The 25038-nt window shown below is 35.8% G+C and overlaps 2 protein-coding genes across 2 annotated transcripts; one reads left to right on the forward strand and one right to left on the reverse strand.

Moving 5' to 3' along the window:
* The first annotated feature begins 107 nt into the window (after window positions 1–107).
* Window positions 108–1933, forward strand: LOC129235776 (26S proteasome regulatory subunit 6A-B). Its single transcript, XM_054869809.1, has 4 exons — window positions 108–249; window positions 322–537; window positions 596–1016; window positions 1088–1933. Exons 2-4 carry the CDS (start codon window positions 328–330, stop codon window positions 1741–1743), a joined length of 1287 nt encoding a protein of 428 aa, XP_054725784.1. The 5' UTR covers window positions 108–249; window positions 322–327; the 3' UTR covers window positions 1744–1933.
* A 1487-nt stretch (window positions 1934–3420) lies between these two features.
* On the reverse strand, window positions 3421–8381 carry LOC129235780 (protein sel-1 homolog 1). The gene is made up of 7 exons (XM_054869814.1): window positions 7591–8381; window positions 7217–7440; window positions 6564–7085; window positions 6323–6497; window positions 5775–6258; window positions 4215–4419; window positions 3421–4133 (listed from the first exon to the last, which is right to left on the reverse strand). Exons 1-7 carry the CDS (start codon window positions 8060–8062, stop codon window positions 3930–3932), a joined length of 2286 nt encoding a protein of 761 aa, XP_054725789.1. The 5' UTR covers window positions 8063–8381; the 3' UTR covers window positions 3421–3929.
* Window positions 8382–25038: the final 16657 nt, after the last annotated feature.

Here is a 25038-nt window from a genome sequence, read left to right on the forward strand (position 1 = left end):
TAAACACAATTTATTTAGAATGATATATCTATTTTATCTACTCAGTTTTCGTTCAAATTTACTTCGCTAGGTGTTGAAGTGAAATTCTTAATGTTTTTCGGCTTCTTGTACGATTCGATTAAATAATCCCCCATTTCAATTGCTTGTTATCGAATATAGAGAAAATCAAAGAACTCCAAATCAAAAGCCATCGGAGGACAAATGTCAAAATAAACACAAAACAAAAATTTACAAGTCATCGAAAAATAAGTAAGCTAGCATCATATCGGCGAGATTTTGAAGATATTTTCATTGTAAAATTAAATTGCAAATAACTTTTAGTTGAAAATGGCTACCACCCTTGAAGATAAATCTATTTGGGATGATGGTGAGGAAACATTAGGAGAAGAGGTTCTTCGTATGTCAACCGATGAAATAGTCAGCAGGACGCGTCTGATGGACAATGAAATCAAAATCATGAAGAGTGAGGTTATGCGTATAACTCACGAAATTCAGGCCCAAAACGAAAAAATTAAAGATAATACTGAAAAAATAAAGGTAAATGTTTGGTTCAACATTAAATTCTGGGATAAATTAAATACAATGTACTAACTAGGTCAACAAAACTTTACCGTATTTGGTGTCAAATGTAATTGAACTCCTAGACGTGGATCCTCAAGAAGAAGAGGATGACGGTGCTGTTTTGGTGTTGGACAACCAGCGTAAAGGTAAATGTGCCGTCATTAAAACTTCTACCCGTCAGGCTTATTTTTTGCCTGTTATTGGATTGGTTGACGCTGAGAAACTTAAACCAGGCGACTTAGTTGGTGTAAACAAAGACTCGTATTTGATCTTGGAAACATTGCCTGCGGAGTATGATGCGCGTGTCAAAGCAATGGAAGTGGATGAAAGACCGACTGAGCAATACTCAGATATTGGTGGTTTGGATAAACAAATACAAGAGTTGATTGAGGCCGTTGTACTACCAATGACGCACAAAGACAAATTCAAAACATTGGGTATTCATCCACCAAAAGGTAGTATCTATAAACTGATTTTCAAATTGTTTCGCTTTTATTAAAGTCTTGAATTTTTGTTTACTCCAAAGGCGTTCTATTATATGGTCCACCTGGTACTGGTAAAACGCTATTAGCCCGTGCCTGTGCTGCCCAAACGAAATCTACTTTCCTCAAGTTGGCTGGACCACAGTTGGTGCAAATGTTTATTGGCGATGGTGCAAAATTAGTACGTGATGCCTTTGCATTAGCTAAAGAGAAAGCACCAGCCATTATTTTTATCGACGAGTTGGATGCCATTGGTACAAAACGTTTCGATTCGGAGAAAGCCGGCGATCGTGAAGTACAGCGTACTATGTTAGAATTGTTAAATCAGTTAGATGGGTTTAGTTCCACCGCCGATATAAAAGTCATTGCAGCTACAAATCGAGTGGATATTTTAGATCCAGCTTTGTTGCGTTCAGGGCGACTTGATCGTAAAATTGAATTCCCACATCCCAACGAGGAAGCAAGAGCACGAATTATGCAGATTCATTCACGTAAAATGAATGTTAGCAGCGATGTAAATTTCGAAGAGTTGTCACGTTCCACCGATGATTTCAACGGCGCGCAATGTAAAGCTGTGTGCGTAGAAGCTGGTATGATAGCTTTGCGTCGCAATGCCACTTGCGTTACTCATGAAGACTTTATGGATGCTATCATGGAAGTACAAGCGAAGAAGAAGGCCAATCTTAACTATTACGCTTAAACACGAATTAAAAATAATTCGCTTCTCTCTTTTACTATGAACTTTTTAGTTGTCTTACTAATATTATTTGTAATTAAATGAAAACGACCCATTGGAAATAAAAATAATTAAGCCCAAACCGTTTTCAAGAACTGGTATGACCGAAACGTATTACATACATAAATAAAACCAACAAAAATATTTGAATATATGTGCACAATTTCCAAAGCTATTCCGTTTAAAAAGGAAGTTGTTTAGCATTATTTGGTTTAAGGGGTTAGGGGTAGTTAGAGGCCCGAAAAAATGATGATTTTCAATAAATTTTTTGCTAGAACAGCATTAATACATCATGTTTAGACTTGACTTTAACAAAATTTCAAAAACAAAATTAATAAATGTAAAAGTCATCACTGTTTGTGTGGAGCCCGTTTACCAGAAGTCCCTTGCGCTGATCATCACAAGTCCTTGGAGATTCATCTTTTTATTAATAGAAATACTTTATTAATAGATAATCTTGTGCCTTTCTTTATTTGTTTTCAAAATTAACAATATAGCGGCGTCAGGAAATATTTTTTCAGATTTTCGAAAGAAACTGACAATTAATTGTTTGAAAAATTTGAAAAAAAAATCCTTCGATCAGGCACGAGTTTTTTATGTTTTTCAAAAGCAGTATAAATTTTATTGAAATCTGTTTTTAAGTTACAGTGATCCCCAGTTCAAAAAACATAGTTTTGAGTAAAACGTATTTAATGCATTCACTTCAAATTTTCACACAATATTTTTAAGATATTATATCATACTTTAAGAAAATGCAAAAAAAATAAAATTTTTTGAAAATTCTGATAACCACTAACCCCTTAAATGGGAATAGCATTTACATTGAGTTCCTGTTAAGCCTGTTTAAATATACGTATTATCGACATACGCGATAACAGTATTCCCATGACAGTTGGTCCTATGTACGTTACTGAAACGGCCCGGATTTATAGCCGGCCAAGTTCTACCACTCCAACAGTTGCTAGAGCACGTATGGGAATGTTTAAGCTGCTACATCCTTTGAATTCTTCCTATAAAAGATACGACCTTTTTTATGTAGAATCTTGACGAAAGCTTTTTTTATATGAAGTTTTTTGAAATGCGTTCGGAGATTTGCCACTTACACTTATAACCCTTAGTCTTACGATTATGTATATTTACACCGTATCTCAACATTGCATCCGTAAAATGTTGATACTTTGTAATGTTATGCCTTGCAACCCTGTCGAAATTTTGGAACATTTTATTTACTTTGAATATTAAAAATTAAATAAAATTGTCTTATAATGATAAAACAATTTCATTGAAAGTTTTAATTAAGTTTTCTTCGTTTTCCGCCATTTTTTCCTTTGTACATGTACACATATTGCATCAGATTTTTTAATAATACCTTCGTTGCTTTTTGTTGCGTATCGAGAACATCAGTGATACTTTTACGAATACGATACATCGTCAAACATTTCCGGGTTGCGTTTAGGAACATGATACTTTGTGCAAACACAAAGCAACAGGCGTTTTGGAAAACGCGAATATAAGCGAAAAATTTCATAGTATAGAGATACTCCAACGATCACACGAGATGCTTTCGATAGAAGGGTAAAATGTGATTTCTACCATCTGGAAACATAAAATTCTAGTTACGGTTAGAAGGATAAGCGGTAGTTAAATTGCTTTACAAAATAAAAAAAGTTTGTATTTAGAATGGATTTTCAAGTCTTTTATGGAGTTAATTTCTAAGTAACCAGTTTTATCCTTAATATAATTAAAGAATAAACTTATGGTATAAAATAATTTATTTAAGCAACTTTTAAATAATAAAGGGGTGTATTCTCGTATGCACATACAAATCGAAATATCGATTCAGAAAGTTCCATTATTACAATAGATTTCATTATTGTTTTAACTTTTTAAATTTCTAAAATGTGCTCATTCAATCCGCCTCTGTATGGAAACGACAAGTTATTATAGTTGCATGCCACAGGACTAAGTTTCATCGTGGATTTGGTAGGTAGTAGCGGCGGTGTTAACGGTAATGCAACGAACAACATTAAATTATTAACTGTTATTTACATATATCAACTAATTACGCCTATAAAAGTATTACTATTTAGTAGGTTTTTCTTTTTATGCTTATTTCAACATGTCAACATCCCTTCATACACATATAAACGCTATTCTGGTTGTTGATGTGGATCCAATTGTTCTTCTTCAGGTTGTGCCTGCTCCTGTTGCGGCTGATCAGCTGGTTGTTGCTGTTGATATGGGCGTCTTGTATACATAATAAATCCCAAAAGTAATGTTAAAATAGTGATCATATATAAATCCCAATTAGCGGCAATATTTTCATCCATGTAGAAGATAAATTTGTAAGGCGACTAAAAAGAATTATATTCACAATTATTTCCAAAAAAACAAAAAAAAAGCGAAATCGCTGCATTTCTATTTAGAATTCTTACCTCCTTTACGGCTTCAATCTTTGCAAGCATTTGTAGTTTAAGTAATGCTATTGCTACCGGCACCTTAGCATCGGCATTTGTTTCAGCCGCAAGATCGTAGAGACGCTTTGCGAGGTGCCAGTCTTTCTTCATGCCCAGACCTTGCTCGTGCATATAACCAAGATTGAACATTGCTTGAGCATTATACTGTTGCTCGGATGCTTTCCTATAAAATTCGAAAACATTTAATTCAGTTAATTTGTTTACCAAACGGCGAGCCACTGCGCTGTAGCTTACGGACTCGTCCGTTGCAGCACCACCGACTAATATTTAAAACATCTGCAATATCTACTACGGCTAGTGCACTTCATTCAAACTGACCATGGAATATCGAGCTATTCTAAAGGAACTGGCTAAGCGGTGCACACGAATGTTGTCTGGGTTTCTGGATACAGAGAATTTCCTAGAAGTTGCATTGCGGATAAGCTGATTAGGAAGGTAACTGATCTTAATTTGTTTTCTTTAATTCTTTAATTTTCTTAATGGTGAATTTTGCCTAGTATGTGGGCATCCCTTTATCCACAAGCAAGCTTGGGACCACGTCGGTCTACATCGCACAAGCCAATGGAGGCCTTTGTGAGGTAACTAGACAGGTCTAGCGAAGAAGTAATATGTACAGAACTATGTCCCTCATCAATCTACACCGGCCTTCCATTAGACTAGTGGTTGGTAATCACCAGATTGTCTTCTGGCGCAGCTGCAGGAACGAGCTGTTAAAACAACAACAAAGGAGGAGGTGGACACTGTTGAACACTTCTTCTTCCACTGTTTTTGACATAATAGGACATCATTGTTTAGGCTCTTACTTTTTGGATATATGCCATACTTATCGTAGAACCCATAGATTTTCATAATACCAAATTATATTGTTTTTCCGTGAAACGGAATATTTTCACCTCATTGAGAAATAGAGGCGCACATGAGCCTAAAGTAGTGGTATCACAACGGGCCTCCAAATCAGAGTGGGCCCCTTTACCAATCCTACCAATTTGCAGAGATGCGGGAAAAATCAAACTTACTTCGTACTAGCAAGCTTCGAAGGTCCTATATTTACTATAATAAATAAATTTCTAAGTCAAACTGTTCGGAACTAATAACTTGAACTTAAACTTGTTTAGTTGAGACAAAAATGTCATTATGAACTCCTTAGTTGCAACAGGTTAAACATTTCTTAATTCAACATTCGTAAAATCTTATGTCAAGTCCGATTGAATTTCAATGCAGTTGGCAGAAAATATCAGTGAATTACAAAAACTGCCCGAATGTTTACCTTTATATGACATATACGCAAAATTAATTTTTTTAGAAATAATTACTGCTTTTAATAGTAATGTAATGTAATTGGTAAAGAAAAAGCCTAATAAAATTTATTGAAAATACATTACTCGTTAAAAAATTTAAGCTTGTTGTACTGAAAAGAATCTTCTTTTCTAATTGTGGTAAAATTACGGTAATAAATAATAATAAAAATAAATCAAAACTGACACTAAATTCGTAATGGGATTTGTTTGTTGTACTCACCTATATAGTGAAGCTGCCGTCTCAAAATCTACAATCGTCCCCCAGCCATAATAGTAGTAATCGCCCAATTTTACTTGTGCCGCCGAGTAACCTTGTCCTGCCGCTCTTTTCCAATAGTAGAAGGCGCGAATAAGTTCTTCATGTCGATCGTGGAATATACTTACATCGCCGCGGTCTAAAAGAAAAGCGGCATTGCTTTGAGCTACTTCGTAGCCTAATTCGGCTAATAGAGCATATTGCATGTACGCTCCGTCGATACGATTCCTTTTATAATCACTGTAGGCGTGCATCATATTTGTACTCCAGCGTCCACGTTCAGCAACATTCTTAAAGAATTCTACAGCGGCGGGGCAAGAACGTAACATGCCCATGCCGTATGTGTGCATTATACCCAAGTTATAGTACGCCAACACGTGGCCTGACTGTGAAGCCAAGTTGAAATATTTAAGTGCTAATTTATAGTCGGTTTTTACACCATTCCCCGCTACAAAGGCAAGCTATTATTGATATCCTCAAGTTCATTTCACTTAACTGTATCGAATACTTACTGAAGTACATGTTTCCCAATTGCAATTGGCCGTCAACCCAGCCCTGATCAGCTGCTTGAGTGAAGTAATTTAAGGCCTTGAGGGAATCTTTTGGCACACCGAGTCCTTTAAGGTACATTAATCCCAGTCCACTCTGTCCAACTGGATCACCCAATTCGGCAGCTTTTTTGAAATACTTCAATCACACAATAAATAAATGTTCATGGAAGTAAGTGTGCATATTTGCAGTCCTTAAATTTACCTTAAATGCGGTCTCGTTGTCAGCTATAATGAATTCACTTCCCTCCAGATATAGCTTGCCCAAAAAGGCGAACCCGATTGCATTTCCTGCATTTGCAGCTTTGGTGAAATATTCCAACGCCTTTTGGTGATCTTGCTGTATAGCTTTTCCGCCTTGGTAGTACAACTGACCAAGACCAACTTGTGATTGGACATCTCCCTTATCGGCCAGCAACTGATAATAGTCAACTATTTCTGTTTCTTGGCTGCCAGGATTTTCAGATTCATCTAGTAAGCGTACACGATGTACGACAGGACCGTTAGAAAACGTGACTTTTGCTGCTACTTTTTTTGCCACTTTTTTGTAGTACATAAGTGCCTTTTCACAATTAGTTGGTACGTTGATGCCATATAAATAGCGATAGCCCAGAGCCATCTGGGCAAATGTATGCTCACCTAATGCGGCAAGTGTTAGATGAATTAACGCAAGTGGTTGGCTTACATTTTTACCACCAACACCCACCGAGTATAGGAATGCCAGACCCTAAAGTTTATTAAGTTAGTGATTAAAAAAACACTATTTTTATATAAAAATATAGAAAAGTAACACTATTACAGTTTTCTGTAGTGTTGATTTTTAGTAAATATTATTTCAAAATATTATCTTTTAATTACCATATTGGCCTCCGGCACTCCTTTTTTAGCTAGTTCATCGAACTCTGTAGCAGCCAACTCGAAATTTAGCTCGGCATAATGACCTAGCAGATGTGTCCAAGCCAGTTCTGCACGCGCTTTAAGATGTTTCATTTCCGCAGCACGTATTATGAGCTTATAAGCTAGATCTTTATCACTGCGTGGTTTTGAGAGCATATCCATTGCTTTTTCGTAAAGAGTTTGAGCTGTAAAACAAACCGTTAGCATATATTTTTAACATTTGTTGAAAAATATCAAGACGCACACCAAAAATTCGAAGATGAAATAGGCCAAACACCAAATAAAGGGTGGAAACGCCAATACATATATAGATTTTTATAAACTCATGTGCGTACCTTCAATTTCTTTCGGCGTCGGATCTACAGCCTCTGGTGCTTCACGATTTGCTTCAATCGCCTCTATTTGCTCTTTTAATTTAAAACGTTCCATATTTTCGTTCCAGAGACGCTCGACTAGGGCTTGCTGTAAGAGTTTAGAACGTTGTCCAATCTCCTCTTCAAAAGCTGATAAAGGCGCTACTGTAGTGGTAGAATCTGTGGGCAACGCGTTCTCTGAAACGTATTTGTTCGCTTTGCGTTCATTGCTTGATGTGCTGCTTTCCGTTAAATCTGCTGTTCCTTCATCACTTTTCGTCACTGCTTCTGAATTTGAAGCAGTTGGTGCAGTCGTTGTCTCTTTGTGTGTTGAATCTTGAGTAGCGACATCTTTCGGTGTGGGCAACGGCCCCTGCAATTCAGCAGTTGCAATATGGAAAATTAGAAGCGGCGGGAGCAGCAGCACAATAAGTGGCTTGAACCGAATTTTCATAATTTCTTGTAGACAGGTGGTTAACGTTATGTACGGCGTGGCGTTTGATAAAAGCTACGGTTGTTTTTTATGTTTCCTTTGAATATTCCTTATGATTGTTGTAATGTTCTTTTATGTTTCGGCCGTGGTGTGGACAACGGAGAAACATTACGAATAGAATTGGCACAAGTCAAGAACTATTTTGGATGATGTCGTGTGCAATGATAAATTTTCTTAATGTTATTAGTTCAATTGCACCTGAATATTAAAATTGTGATAAAACTGTATGGCCGATTCACACGTAAGAAAAAATTTTTTCTTACTTTAACTGAAATGTCAATATAAACTGATTGGAGGGTTGCCGCGTAGTTAAAAAACATTAAAATAGTAATACGAATGTGTTTGGATGAGCTCGGAGGAAATTTGCGTTAAACTACATTCACATTTGCTTTAATTACCAATAAATCCAGAAAATTAATCTACTTGTTCACATATGGCAGATTACCAACAAAATTGACAATCAACAGTCAATACTGTTGTGAAAGGTTTAATTTGGAATGAAAATGAATAGTGAATTTATTTTGGAGGAATATTTCGGTGTTTTTGGTTTATTTTATTATTATTAACGATATGAAGAGAAGAAAAGAAGAAGGATTAGATAATTTAATTGCGCAATTGGCTGCTTATAATAAACAGTTGGAGGAAATCCGTAAACGACGTTTACTGAGGTTTGAAAGAATTATGGCAGCAATACGCATGCGAAATTCTATATTACATTTTATAATAAGTAGTAAGAGGACACAGGTTTATGGACACCCGCTTTTTTCTGTTATATGAATGCATATTTAATAATACCTAACAAACATTTTATTGGAACTAGTATATCTGCAAATTTGTTTACTTTGCCGGAATCCATTTTAGATTTTACTTTGACGTTTTTCTTTACACTCGTAAAAGTAATGATCTGTTAGTGCCCATTTACACGAGGAGACATCTGGAAGGGAAACATTTTGTTCGGTGGTGAAGGACGGCCGCGGAAGAGAGAAGGGAATTTGTCTCCTGTACTGGCGACACGCTTTGCTCTTCTTATTCGTATTTCTAATCTTAAAGCAATTTTTGACAGTTGCTTCATTTGTTTTCTTCTTTTGTGGGAGAAGGTTCTGAGTTATGTGTTGGTTTTCAAGCAAACGGAAGATAACAAAGATGACAAATAACCGAACACTGCTTGGGAAATGCACGATTATTTTTGCTAGTAAAGTAGGTATAATTTAAAATATATTATGGGGCATGTTTATGTTGAATTCTAATTTTCACCGCATTTCTAGATACTCAAGTTAATTTTAAGTTAATTATTTATGTATGAAGTATTTTTAATTTAATTTTTTTTATTCAAGTACTACAATTTATAAATAGTATATATTTAAATAAAAACAACAACAAATTATTTATTATTTAACCAGTTTGCATTTTTCATTCATATATTTAAGAAATTGTTGACGAACGTTTTCCGCTTTACATGTAAGCGCGTGCGAGAATACATCCGAACCAGACGATGCTAAAACATTAAATGTCAAAATGTTGCCGAAAACAATTTTGCCCGTGTGGCCGCGAATGAGACATGAAAAGAGAATTTCCAGTGTCTCCCTTCCAGATGTCTCCTCGTGTAAATCGGGTCTTACACAGAAAACACAGGGTTGTATGTCAAAAAGTATGATTATTATATAGGATTATTTTTATAATCTCAGATTTTGGAGAGAAGTTTTGTATGGAAAATCTCGCTTTTTAATTACGGATTGGGAGTCAAGCACGAAAAAGTAGATCATCTACTTATGTGAATGTATTATTATTAAGAAAGAGAAGTAGAAATTGCTGTTCAATAGATACTTAACCATTTCAGGGACTATTTTCTATAAATTCTTCCGATATACCTATGTTTTAACTTCAAATCTGAAATAACATTATCAGTGTAGTCAAATAATACAATAAATATGAACTTGGCTTGATAAGAGAGTAATTTTAAAGTGAACTAACAAAAAACGTGGAAACGACACTTACGTCAAATAATTTATTATTATTTATTTTCCTATTTGGCGGCCGCCGTAGCCGAATGGATTGGTGCGTGACTACCATTCGGAATTCACAGAGAGAACGTAGGTTCGAATTTCGCTGAAACATCAAAATTAAGAAAGACATTTTTCTAATAGCGGTCGCCCCTCGGCAGGTAATGGCAATGGACTGTAGGTCCCTTCATTTGTGGAACAACATCAAGACGCACGCCACAAATAGGAGGAGAAGCTCAGCCAAACACCCAAAAATGGTCGCTTCGCAATTCAAAATTAACGAACAATACAAACAAAGGAGGAGAAATTACATGTTTGTGAAAATTAAGTGAATTTTTTGGTAATACTGTGATTTGTGAGATTTGAACTAATCAAACTTAGGAAAACGGAGTGCCGTGTGTTAAATTGTGAAAGTACAAATTAATATAAAGCCTCCAAATGGCTTTGTAAGTATGTATGTATGTGTGCGTATAATTTGTTGTGTTTGGTTGTTTCCATTCGCGAAAGAATCGAAGTCAGAGCAAGTAATTTATTCGAAACGACTCTTAACAGCCCTATTCTGTGCACTTGACAAATTGACAATATATTATTATCAGCTAAAAAGCTTTTCGTTAATCTGTGTATATATTGATAACACTTAAGGCCTTGCTACCCAGCGCTTTTCCCCACATCGTGGTGAACATTGTAATGTAAACATGGGTCATCTGTTTTCTGCAACGTACGCATAATCGTATATACATATACATATATCATATTTTACTTGAGATTTATTTTAAATTAACATACCAACCCAAAATTTCTGCGCAAGTTGTGGAGGCAATCGGATCCAAATCAGCCGAATTTGTCTTGATAATTGTTTGATCGCCCATATTTGTTTTCCTTCGAGTTTTAATTAACTATTGCCAAAACATTATCTTAAGGTTTCGTATTAGGCGTATTATGAAATTTGAGGTCTGATACACATCTTCAGATTCGTGTCTTTGGATATACATATGTATTTCCGGAGCTTTCCTGAACAAACTGACAATATACATATATTTACATATGTATATATATAACAATAAACATTCATATAAATGTGTGAAACAAATATCTTTTTTTAATAGTAACAAATTATTTGAGCAACAAAACCGTAAGTCTCTATGTTAATCCCTCCGCTTAAAACTACAATAAGAAAATTAAATCGTCCGCCAGAGCAGTGCTCGCTGAAAATAAATTGTCTTTCAAGGGGTTAAAACTTTTTCAGCTTCACGTAATGATAAGTTCGATTTCGTCACAAACAAATCAATGATCTTCTGATGTTGGTTTGGAGAGGTATTTTTACTTTGGCCTCGTCCGAGGAAGTCGTTAACATTTTTAACTCCGATATACCATTGTACGAATTTATTTATGCACGTCTTCGATTTCTTCAAATATTTTATTGCAGATGAACCTAACATTTTTGGATCTTTAGGGACAGAACACTAGAACACTGCTTCAAGTCGTTTTTCATATGTGGAGCTCTATTGTAAAAATCGTACGTTCTCCAAATTTCTCATAAAACTAAAAAATTGTACGAGTACAACGCATATTGCGAAAAGAATACTTATTTAGCTGCATTTGCATAACGAAACACAAAGTAAGTTTGAATTTCGCCGGTCACGCTTCTATTAGACAGACTGTACATTCGTGGTGGCAAAATGTTGGGAACATACATATTGGCATTTCAAAGCCTTTCCCCAATCATTCTCCATGTCTGTAGCCATTTTTGCCTGACGAAAGAAAGCGTTGAGAAATTTAAGACCTGTATATCGGCTTTCTTGCACTTTTATCTCGTATTTTTGTAGCTTGGAAATGCGCAAATTTCTTCTTTTTTTCATTTTATTATTTTATAAATTTGAGTTTGTTCTTATTAGAAGCTTCTTCATGGCAGAAATACACTCGAAGGTTTACCATCACCTACCGAGGGGCGACGGCTATTAGAAAAAACTATTTCTATCATTTTGGTGTTTCATGCATGAAGACTCAAACCTACGCAACTTGGAATGATAGGCACGCAATAGCCCATTTGGCTACGACAGTCGCCGCATTGTGTATACTTACTATATTTAAACCATAGATGTTAAATAATGATTAGATAATGCTAATGATTGCTAATTAGCCTTCTTTTGTGAAATTCTCTAATTCATTAAACAATTAGAATTAGTTCAACTAATTCCCATTAGATAATTGAAATTTTTATTCCAATGGTAAAACTAATTGCAATTAGTTGCCATTAGCAAAAAAAAATTGGTTGACCTTTCAATTAGAAATCTAATTGACTTCTGCTAATGCAATTAGATATTCAATTAGTTAATTCTAATTCGAGCTAATTAAATATCTAATTGCATTAGCAGAAGTCAATTAGATTTCTAATTGTAAAGGTAAACCAATTTTTTTTGCTAATGGCAACTAATTGCAATTAGTTTTACCATTAGAATAAAAATTTCAATTATCTAATGGGAATTAGTTGAACTCATTCTAATTGTTTGATGAATTAGAGAATATAAACCAATTGCATCAATTGCTAATTCTAATTGGAATTTAACATGTCTGATTTAAACAAACGATTTTTTTGTTCAGTTATATATTTATTTTGGTCCTTGCAGTTAGATGTTTATGGGGATTGTACTGAACTCGTGAATAAAATCAAGTTAACAAAAAAATTCGCTTAAATTTTGAATAACTTTCAATTAATTTTTTTGACAAACATTTTTTCTAAATTGTGAAATAGTATAAAATCTAAAGAAAGCAAGTAATCGCTTCTTGGTAATAAATGCTATGTTGCATAGTGAAATTATTTCGTATTAAAAAATTGAATAATTTTATATTTTAATGCAAAAAGAATAATTCATAGAAGATTAGGCCGAGCAAGCGGCATATTACTTGAAATTGGCTTGATCAATTCCTAGTAGTTTTTTGACAGAATGTACATATCCTTAAAAAAATTAGATAGTATAGAATTAAAAAATTATAATTAAAAAATATAAATAAGTAAATTTAATTCATTCTAAAACTTGCGCAATTCTCCGATAAAACGGGACGGCTAGTCTGTTCTCAGTGAATTTTACATAAGCAGCCGTTGAGTTGGCATAATAAATAAAATGTTGTCTTCTTATTAACTTTTCCTCATTAACAAAAAGGGTTGGCTGCAGTTATCTAATAGAGGGCAGCGTGGGTGGAGGTGTGTATTCCGAGCATCTGGGGATCTCCTTCAGTTTCCTTCGGCTTCCCGACTACTGTAGTGTCTTTCGGGCTGAACTGATGGCAATAATGAAAGCCGTGACACTGGTACAGTGTGATGCGATAGTTGGAAATGATATTTATGTACATTTTCACTGATGGGCAGGCGGCCCTCACAAAACAGTGGGCAACCTCCAATGTAGCCATGAAATACCGCGCATCTCTTAACGAGATGGTTGAGTCATTTCCCCCAATGATAACTTAGGTTCCTGGCCATTGTGACATTGAGGGAAACTGCAGAGCCGATGAACTAGCGAAAATCGGTACCAAATTGACTGATGAGTACATAGAAAATGATTTAGGCATACCCTTGCAAACATGTAAACTACGTATCCGCGAAGAAATTGTAAGAGTAGCGAATGAAAGATGGCGTATTGAAGCCACTTGCAAAATCGCCCGAGAGATGTGGCCGACTCTCAATGCTAAACGCATTTAATTCTACTAAGAAGAGATAAGCACAGTCTTAACACACTGATTTCAATTATTACGGGGCACTGCCTGAGCGGTAGGCACGCCCAGAGAATGGGTGTGCAAACACATGACTTCTGCAGAAGTTCTCTAGACGAAGAAGAGACGATCCCGCACCTTCTGTGTCACTGTTCTGATCTATCCAGACGTAGACTCGCCATTTCGGGTGGACAACTCTTTAATGAATTAGAAGATCTCGCTCTGCTGAAATTAAGAATCTTACAAAATTTTTGAAAAGTACACATTTGTTTCCAATTGGAGCTGCATGAAAAATACTCTGTACTAAAGCATTCACGAACAGCTTCAATTTGATATCCATATTGTACAAACACATTCTAGGGTCCACGTTTTGGTCTCTATCTCGAGACATTCTAGGGTCCACGTTTTGGTCTCTATCTCGAGACCGAAGGTTACCCAGCTCCACGTTTTGACCTATATCTCGAGCCCTATCCACCAATAGGTATCCAAACTATACGGAAACCATCTTCAATACCTTCTTAACAATGTGTGTAAGTTTGGTTTAATTCGGTGCAAAGACACGGCCGGTTAGCGAACACACACAAAAAGTTGACTTTATTTTATATATAAGATATATAAAAAAAATCGAGGTGGAAATTTTCTATTTATGATGATGAACACTGTATTATTATTACTACTTATTAAGAATTTATATAAAAAATGACAATATTATATTTAACTACAAACTATCAGAGCTTACGATGAAGTCGGCTATCACTTTTGGTTTTGATACAACATCTTGAATAAGAAAAGAAAACCATACATAAAAGTTCACAGGGTGTAATCGTTTATTGATTGTTTGGCCGAGCTATTCCTTGTATTTGTAGGGTTCGTCTTGATACTTTTCCACAAATCTAGAGGCCTACAGTTTTATGCCGCCTCCGAACAGCGGATGGTTTATGTTTTATGAAGAGCTTTTTTATTATTTGGTGCTTCGTGTCCGGGGTTTCGAACCCGTACACTGCCGAATGCACTTCTCTCGTAATAAGAAAAAACCAATCCATATGAATGGGAGGTGGATGGTGATGTCGGGCCTTCTGTTTGGTCGGACCGTATTTCTTGAGAAATGAGGAAGGGGACACTATTACTGTGAATGAATTTCCACAAAGAGCAATATTAACCGACTTTCTGTAGCCGGAACTAGATATAACCGTTACATCTGAACAATTGACTCAATGCTCGAAATTTTGGCCGAGCTCCTCCTCCTGCTTGTTTCGTGCGTCTTGATGTTTTTCCACAAGTAGAGGGACCTATAGTTTTACACCGACTCCGAATGGCAAATGGTTTTTTATGAGGAGCTTTTTCGTGACAGAAATACAATTGGAGGTTTGCCATTGCCTGCTGAGGTGCAACCGCTTTTGGAAAAAAACTTGTTCTATCATTTTGCTGTTTCATGCGCAGAGATTCGAACCTACGCATTCCCGAATGGTAGTCATGCACCAACCCATTCGGTACATATTTGATAATGCCAACACACATTGGAGCGACTACTTGGAGCCAGCAACCGAAGTCGAATGGGGTTGCACAGGATCGAAAATGCGTAGGTTCGAAATTTATTAAGTTTAAATTTAAAAGTTTTGAAAAATCCTTAATAATATTTTCCATGCCTTATTTTTTTTTTCTCCACCTTATAAAATTGAAATTCGTGGCCTAATCCGATTTGATTCCATAATTATCACACCCGCTTGTTTCTATGTAAGATACCAACCTTTATAAACTTTGATCACCTACTTGTACTAATACTAATCTACCTTAATTTTTTCAGTTTAAGATATGCTTTTAAAAATACTATTACGTACAGCAGTATTAACAAGAGCAATTGCTTACATCGCCGGTGTAACAAAGAGCGCATGCCAATAATCCTTTTTTCCTTTAAAAACAAAGAGAATATGAATTTTCTCTTTTATTAGTTGTTACAAGGAGTATCTTTCAACGCGCACAACCATATGCGCTACATATACATATGCATGTATGGATACCGTTATTCATACATTCAAAGAGTATTTCTGCAGAACAAACTCAATGTAGAAGTCTTGTGAGCAACGGTAAGGCCTTGGACCACATACGCAACCCATCGTGATACAGACAATCAGCTTCCACCATCTTCCTTCTTCCATTTGTTGGTTACTAACAGCCATCCATCTGCTTGTACGACCCTTCGAGCTGCTGGTTAAGGCGATGTCTCGGACTACATCAGCTATTTAGTGTGGCGCTCGAGAGCAACGGTGAAGGTTTGTTTTTCGCATTGGAATTGATTTACTATGTGGATTTTTGTGATTTCAACACTTTGGCTGTGGCATTGTGTATTGGGTGTGATATATAAGTAAAAAAACGGGAAAGAAATTTTCCAAAAATACTTTGTGAGAGGAGCAATTTAATTATTTTATTGTGAAACGTTTTAATCAATATATTGTGTGCTCCATTAAAAGCGTTTACAAAATGTGGCTTTAAAATTATGTGGAATTATGGCTGTGCCAAGTGGAGCGAAATTGTATTGCACATAACACCAACAAATTTTTACGGTCATCTCCAGTCACAGGCCACATTAATCAGACGAGTAAAGGAACCAACCAATCGAAAATTCACTTTTCTGACTAGCCATTTAAATCATTACCTATGGACGGCAGAACGGATGGACAAATTGCAAAAGAAAAAACAAGCATTTCATATATATTTGAAAAAAAAAAGAAGAAATGAAACAAAGGAGAATGAAAAGAAACACACCCATTCCCACACATACCCCCCTACCCGCAATTTTTACACTTTTTCATGCTTTTTTATTTACATTTTTGTGCGAGAAAAAAAATTTGTTATAAAGGAGTTGTTCTCAATATATTGAAGCTACTTTATAATAAAAGCAACAACTTTTAATGAAGATCGTTTAACCTGCAAAAATGTGTATGAAATCTGTAGGATAGTTATAAACGTAACTGTTATTCGGACCTAACTACCTACCGATTTTTTGTTCGCTTGCGGAGCCGCTCCCAAATCGCGAAAACACGAACAACAATAAAAAGCAATGACAATAAACGAATAGCAACGACGGTGAAAAACGGATGCTGTGCAGAGCAATGCTTACAGCAACAACAAACAGCGGCAGGATATAAAATGTTACGAAAATACGAGTAACTACAACAATTGAGAATATAGAAATCAAAAGAATGCCGATGAAAGTTACAACAAAAAAGGCAAAAAGTGTGCTATAATAAGTAAAGGGAATAGGACAATACATACATACAATACATAGTACAAAGTATACACAGTGTAACGTAACATACACATAAGTATGTATATAAAAATTAAAGAGGAAATCAGGTAGTAAAAGAAAAGGCCATCGAGTTAAATGATTTATAAAGTAAACCAAATTATTACAAATTATTTTGTAAATCCATTACGTCCATTACGTTTGCAGAAAGCACTCCACCGCTTTCATTGGCCAATTACAATTTGTCTATTGTTTTTGTTGCTGTCACTGCAATACTGCCCGTATCCGTATGCTGTAGCAGCTCAAAATCAGTTGGTGTGCGGAATAGTTGGACAGGATGTCAAGGCCTTCGCTGCACCGCATCACCAGTGCTGCAGCGGCACACTTTCGCACGCACGTGCTATAGCTTTCATCATTGCCCATTCATATGCAAAAAAGTGTGTTTTATATACATACATACCATACATATATGTATGTATATATATATATGTACCTAATTACACATGTATGCAGTTATGTGTAAAAGCACACTGGAGTTATTACTAAACACCATTTTGTTTTTTGAAATAAATGTTTTAAGTTGTGTGAGGTTCCTTGCAAAATAAATTAAAAAAAATGCATGTGCGAAAGCTTATAACTGTATAGGTTCTGTACGCTATTATTTGTGATACACCAACTGAAGCAAGTGAGTTATGGGCTTTAAATATGATAGCTCGTAGAACTTAACATCTAATTTTGTTTTTTTAGTAAATAAATAAATAAAAAATATTCCGAGTGTTGCAAAACTTTATTTTGACCTGTACGCGCTGCATAGCTTGTATGGTTGTACACTGCAGCTGTGTAGTTCCCAGGTGTGAAATATGACTGGTGTACGACGGTATTTGCAAAACTGATAAAACTTCCGATAGGGTGATTCATTTTGCGCCACCTTTTATATACAAAACTTTTCAGAATATATATTTATATAATTGGCGCTTTTTGGTTGTTTGGCCGAGCTCCTTTCCTATTGGTTGTGTGCGCCTTGGTGTTGGCCGACTCCGAATAGCAGATATTTTTTATGAGGAGCTTTTTCATGGTAGAAAGACACTCGGAGGTTTGTCATTGCCTGTCGATCGGTGACCGTAAATAGGAAAGTCTCTTCTATCATTGGATGTTTCATAGACGGAGACTCGAACCTACGTACTTCCGAATGGTAATTCCCCACTAACACATTCAGCTATGGCGGCTGCCAATAACTGAAGGAATAACTCGAGTGGAAATTGAGTTGTTTTAATGCACCTTATTACATATTCTCGCACTTACTCCTCTTAGTTCTAGTTCATGTTAAAAACATTGTCCAATAACCACGTACACATTTTATTTAACAGTCTTTTTAATTCAATGCGATATTTCACTAACTACACCGAGAAATTCAATGTTGCATGGAAACGTTTTTCTTTTTTAAAAAACATTTCTACCCAAAATGTTGCATGTTAAATATTTATTTTTATTTATAAAAACGTTTTCACAAAGTATTCTAATCCATTCGTGTTTTATATGAAAATGGGTAATTCTAATTGAAACTGCAAAACTGTTTTTCTTTACTTTGTTTTCACCATATCCGATTCCAATTAAGCTTTCAAAATTTTTATTTTTGTAGTCAATACGAATAAAAGGATGGCCTTTTATTGTACATTTTGCGCCTAATAATGAAAACGCAACAAAATAATAATCAAAATGGCTTTGCCTCGCATTGCTTTGGTGAAGGATGATTTTTCTTCAGCGATTGGTTTTCCTTAATTTTCCGAAAATTTTTGGCAAAAAAATGGTTTTGTATTACTTAGAATTGACTGTTTAAAGTCTCTCTGGTTGTACAGTTACGACATGATCAGCTTTTGCGAAAACTTTTCCGCTGCTGAATTTCCTTAACATTTTTTTACAAAATCGGCACGAGTTCGTTTTTGGGCAATTGTCAATTTATGCGGTATCCAACAAGAACAAATCTTATTTACGACCAAAGAATAACGAATCCAGCATACACTTCCATTAATGCTCAATGATGCCTTTATCTCGCGATATGTCACATGACGATTTTGCTTTATCAATTGACGGGCTTCACGAAATTCGTCCTGTCAAGATCGACGACCAAAATACAACGAGTTCCACCAGCATTTCATAGTGGCAACGTATGATGTTGCAACGCCAAAAGTTAAAGTAAGCTGATAAATGCACTTTTGTATCGATAATCCACGTCGAAAATCGTAATAAATCATCACAAGAAAAAGTTCACGAGTTAATGATGAATTATATGAAATCTTCAACTCACTGTAATAAAAACAAATAAAGTTATGCCTAATTTTCCAAAAAAATATGAAATTACCGCTTATCACACGTAGAGTTGCAAAGGAGCAAAATATAAAAGGTCACCCTCGTAGTTTTATAAAGTCTTCTAATACGTTCGTATGTGAACAAATTGATCTCATTTTGTTTCGCGGTAGTCAGATTCTGGAATTTTAAATAAAACAATTTTAAAGTATTATTAAAAAATATAAAAGTCCATTTCGCAGTCCAGTCCCTTAATTCAAAGAGTTCCACACGGAACTCGGCTTTGTTTCCAATTACGTTTATAGCGTCGACAATGCTACTTATATTGAATTATCCTAAAATCTAAAAATAGAATTAACTTGTTAATTTATCAAATAATTTGTCTCGATTAATTAAAAAAGTGTTCCAACTCAAATTCTTGCAACAATTTCTACACAACTGGGCAAAAGCAAAAGTTTAACGTGACTGCGCAACGTAACGGGAATATGAAATAACTTTTTATGCGTTTTTTCTAATCCTCGAAGCAGTTCTGATATGCTCTTTTTAGTATGTCCTTGAGCTCTCTCAGCTATTTGGTTTTTATCTCCTCAATCGTCACAAAACGCCGTCCTTTCATGGGTATCTTCAATTTTGGGAATAGGAAAAAAGTCGCAGGGGGGCAAATCTAGTGAATACGGCGGCTGAAGTATGATAACGGTGTTGTTTTTGGCCAAATAATCTCTCGCAAGCAAGGAAGAGTGGCCACGCTCACTCTCATGATGCAAAAGCCATACATTTTTTTCCACAATTCCGGGCGTTTTTTTCGTATTGCTTCATGCAAACAGCGCATAACTTCAAAGTAATACTCTTTATTTGTCGTACGACCATAAGAACTCCCGATGCACTATGTCATGGGGTAATCGAAGAAAACAGTAAGCAAAACCTTGACATTTGATTGAACTTGGCGTGCTTTTTTTGGTCTTGGCTCTCCTTGACTCTTCCATTGGGACGGTTGGGCTTTGGTTTCGATGTCATAACGATATACCCATGATTTGTCACCAGCTTTGACCCTTTTAGGCAAATCTGGATAATCGTTGTCGTCATTTCACGCGACGTTGTTTTTGGTAAAAATTCAGCAATTTTGGAACGAATTTCGCTGCCGCACGTTTCATGCCCAAAATTTCCGAAAAGATTGAGTCAACCGATATGCCGACATCTTCAGCAATTTCTCTAATTGTGATTCGACGATTCTCGATAACAATTTTCTTTATTTTCTTAACATTTTCATCGGTTGTTGATGTGCTAGGGCGTCCAGAGCGAGCGTCGACATTCACATCTTCTCGACCTTCTGTGAAAAGCTTTTACCACTTGTAAAAATTCCTTTGACTCAGAGCACTCTCACCGTATGCTACTGTCAACATTTCCAGTATTTTTGAGCACTTAATTCCATTTTTTACACAAAATTTGAGCCACTTCTTTGATCCATGTTTTTCGATAGCAGAAAATCGCCGACACGCAAAACATTCGTCTTATTTATGCCTCTCACAATCAAACTAAACGTCCTAATACCGTGAACATAAAAACAAAAAAAAAAAAAAAAAAATATCGTAGTCGAAAGTCGAATGCACGTACCTCACGAAATTTTAAAATTCACCTTATTTCTTAAATACAACTTGTACTCGTACACACTTATAGTGAAAGTAAGTATTATTAGCCCATATTCCTTAAGTTCTCTTGCCTAAAACGGACCAGTCAGTCAGTCCAATTTGGGTTTTTGGGCTTAAGCATGAGGTGCAGTTATAATTTTTTAATATGAAAACTCATTTACTATTTTTACAACCTATTTCCGTAGCTTTAGTTTTCTATTATTACTTCATGATAGTTAGATATGTAGCAAAATCCTTGTAATGTGCCCTCACCCTGGCTAAGAAGTGATCTTCAGCCTCCCTAATGAGCGGTAAAATTTCATTGGCAGACGAATTCTTAACACTACCAGGAGTTCAAGTTATTATTGCTCGGACGTCTTATTAGGGTCCAGACATAAGCCGGCGATTGCCGCAGAATACAGACTACTGTGAAAAGGCAGTTGATCGTGAACAGCTGGGTAACCAGTGAGTAATGAAATATCCTCCTCCTCATATTTGTGACGTGCGTCTAGATGTTCTTCCACAACATAAGTCGACTCTGAACGGCAAATATTTTTTATGAGGAGCTTTTTCATGGCAGAAATACACTAACAGGTTTGCCATTGCCTGCCGAGGGGCGACCGCTATTAGAAAAAACTTTTTCTTAATTTTGCTATTTCACCGAGATTCGAACCTACGTTCTATAAATGGTAGTCACGCGGGTTGGTGCGTGTCGGCTACGGCGGTCGCTAACTTAGTAATTACAAATTTGTAATTTCCAGAGGATGGTTCCAGTCCTGTAAAGAAGTTTGTTGATCCCGCGCTTTCCAGCTTGTCAGTGGAATCACTTGATTTTCATCTATGCAATAGCCACATACCCAACACATAATTACTATATTTTCCAGAAGCTAAATGGTAGCTTAAGACGTAAATGTCCGCTTAAAGAGAGCTCCAATGGGCGGTTGACTAACTGAAAGAATAAATACATATAACACTTCAGCCTGAAGTGTATCAGTGTATAATCGGTACGTTGGGATGAAAATTTTGTTTCAAGTGCATATAAAAGATAAGACCCCGTTCACTCATCCAGCTTTGACCTGCCTCTGTATGAATGTACATATCTGGAATCAATACGGTTATTCCAACTTCTTAATCGACAAGTTTTGCTACGAATTTTCGTCCGACTTAAGCTTTCCTAGTCATGTGATTGGGAAACAGGCCAAGGCTTGCAGTTAAATTACACTTGGCACTTTTTTGTCCAGTGAGAGTAAATATCTAGCTAGATTTTCTTGGATTGAAGGCTTATGAGCTTAGAGCTAAATATGATGCATTGATACATCCTAGACATGGTTTTGATGACTGAAGAGGCGAGTTCTTTAACTGGTTGCTGGGCAAAGAAAGCATGGAGAGATCTCCCTATAGCCAAACATCTTATTTATAACCTTGTTTGAATTTTGGGGTCAAAAGCTAAATGATAATAAACAAGGTAGAAAAGTGACTTCTATTGACATATACCCCAGGTACTAAGTCTATTTAGAAGGCATCAGTAAGGATTTTATAATACATAAGCCAAGACTTCGTATGGGGTTTAATCCAAAATAAGTGCCTGGCGATATCCGTTTGTGGTGTTTGAAGTTCATCCACGTAGTTGTATCAATGATTAAAGAACACTACTAGTCGTTGTGGAGAAAGTTACCGTACACCACATGCTGATCCTACTATTAAGATTGACAAACAGAGTTTCGTTTCCAATACAATACCTGTAGATAAGCACTTGCTAAGTGTATATATAAGTGATACCCCTATCCTCCTTCCAATCTTCTCTGTATAGAGGAGAGAGCAACATTTCATTTGTTGTGCTTAGTGGATGATGCATTTCCACTACAGCAAGTGTTGGTGGCCGCCGTATCCGAATGGGTTGATTAACATTCGGAATCAAGAGAGAACGTAAGTTCAAATCTCGGTGAAACACAAAAATTAAGAAAAAGTTTTTTCTAATAGCGGTCGCCCCTCGGCAGGCAATCACAAACCTCCGTGTGTATTTCGGTCATGAATAAGCTCCTCATAAAAACAAATATCTGCCGTTCGGAGTCGGCTTGAAACTGTAGGTCCCCCATTTGCGGAACAACATCAAGACGTACCCCACAAATATGTAGAAGGAGGAGCTCGGCCAAACACCCAAAAAGGGTGTACGCGCCAATTATATATTTTTGGACCTTTGCACTTTGGCAACGGCGAATATCGCTGGCGATGGAATGATGAGCTGTATGAACTTTACGACGACATAGACATAGCGCAGCGAATAAAGATCCAGCGGCTACGCTGGTTGGGTCATGTCGTCCAAATGGATACAAACGTTCCGGCTCTGAAAGTATTCGATGCGGTATCAGCTGGTGGTAGCAGAGGAAGGGGACCTGCATTATCCTTATCCATAGTTAGCAATTACATTTAGTCCGCCAATTGTAACAGAAGTAGTGCACTTCGATGAAAAATATTTAGTTGAGAAAATATATGCACAGACATACAAAAGTCCATACATATATGCCAGTTTTAGATTAAATAATCATTTGTATCTATTTGTAAGCATAACGAGATTTATATTTGCTTACGCTTTGAGCTACGTAAAGCAGCATTCCAAAATTTACATAAATAATCCCAGAATGAAAGAATTTGATTTAAACTACGAGTACAATAAAACCGTACACAAATACATACATACGCGTGCCACTTCAAGAACAGCTGTAATAATAGTTAAATTATTATTGTTAATCTTTTCAATTTATTTACTTGATGGTTCTGATTTAATCAACTCAATTTGAATGCAGACCCTCATAAGTATGTAGATATGCACGGATTGAAGTCATGGCAAAAATAAATCAAGAAATTTAAGTTTGGGTGCACCCGCACTTTTTACACCCACTGCATCTATTTATATTCCTTTCTAAATGTGATCAATATGGATTGAAGAAATCACATTATTATGATTTGTTATCTAATTACAAATTTTAAACGATTCGGAACAGGCTAAGTCATATATGGCCGTTCTGCATGTTGTAATAAACGTGATTTTTAATTTGTATATTTGTCCTCACCACTATTAATTCATATACCTACGATTTCTTTTTATACATAATATATTTCAAACACTTTTTAAGAACCTTCTTTATAAATATATTCCACAGAATATATAGGAGTGCTTGTTTTAAAGGTGTTTCAATTTACATCATGAAAAAATGGATTCGATCATAAAGTTCTTAGCTTATTGTTTTTTATTATTAATTTTTATATAAATATTAAAGTAAAAACACGACAAAAAATGGAATACAAAAAGTGTTAAAAATTAACAACTCAGTCATGCTATGAACTTTCTTCTGGCCATTCGGCGATAATACTTGACTTCTTCTTCGTGATTCGCGCGATAACCGTTTACGCGATTTTGGTCGAGCTTAAGAAAGCGCGCCAGTCTTTCTAAATATCTTGCCATACGTTAGGACAGGCGCGATGAGAGCCTTGTAGAGTGTTACCATGGTTCATCGAGAGATGACTTTACTACTCAATTCACTTTTTGGCAAGAGAGATTCTCCAATAATACTTGACTACTTAAGTGATATTAAACCTGTAAATACACCACCTCGTGTATTTAATGACAGAACCAACTGGAAAGAGTTCCACTATTATATTGATGATTAACAAATATTGATGATAAATCAAAATCAAAATCACAAATCTGATGTTAAAAGCGCAATTTGACATTCAAGTTCCACTTTCCACTTCAACGACGTAGTCCTTGAAGCAGCAATTAGATCGGCACCAAAGCAAGAAAATGGATCAAATAAAGCAGCAACTGACATTTCTATTAAGAAGCAAATTACGAAAAAGAGAAAGTTAAGAAAAAGATGGCAAAAAAATTGATCACTTGACAATAAGCGAAAACTTAACTTAGCTACAAAAATTCTAAAGGATACTTTAATTAAAAGAAATAGCCTAGAAATCGAAAATTATTTGAAGAGCTTGACTCCTGATCAAGATACAAACTTCTCTTTATGGAAATGCACTAAAAAATTAACCATTAAGCCA

The sequence above is a fragment of the Anastrepha obliqua genome, chromosome 1, assembly GCF_027943255.1.
Source record: "Anastrepha obliqua isolate idAnaObli1 chromosome 1, idAnaObli1_1.0, whole genome shotgun sequence".
Lineage (NCBI taxonomy): Eukaryota > Metazoa > Arthropoda > Insecta > Diptera > Tephritidae > Anastrepha > Anastrepha obliqua.

Coding starts and splice junctions, on each gene's coding strand:
- LOC129235776 (XM_054869809.1), top strand. CDS start 328: ATGGCTACCACCCTTGAAGATAAATCTATTTGGGATGATGGTGAGGAA. Junction 538..595: donor ATAATACTGAAAAAATAAAG/GTAAATGTTTGG, acceptor TGTACTAACTAG/GTCAACAAAACTTTACCGTA. Junction 1,017..1,087: donor GGGTATTCATCCACCAAAAG/GTAGTATCTATA, acceptor TTTACTCCAAAG/GCGTTCTATTATATGGTCCA.
- LOC129235780 (XM_054869814.1), bottom strand. CDS start 8,062: ATGAAAATTCGGTTCAAGCCACTTATTGTGCTGCTGCTCCCGCCGCTT. Junction 6,498..6,563: donor ACAACGAGACCGCATTTAAG/GTAAATTTAAGG, acceptor GTGTGATTGAAG/TATTTCAAAAAAGCTGCCGA. Junction 6,259..6,322: donor ATTGGGAAACATGTACTTCA/GTAAGTATTCGA, acceptor TTGCCTTTGTAG/CGGGGAATGGTGTAAAAACC.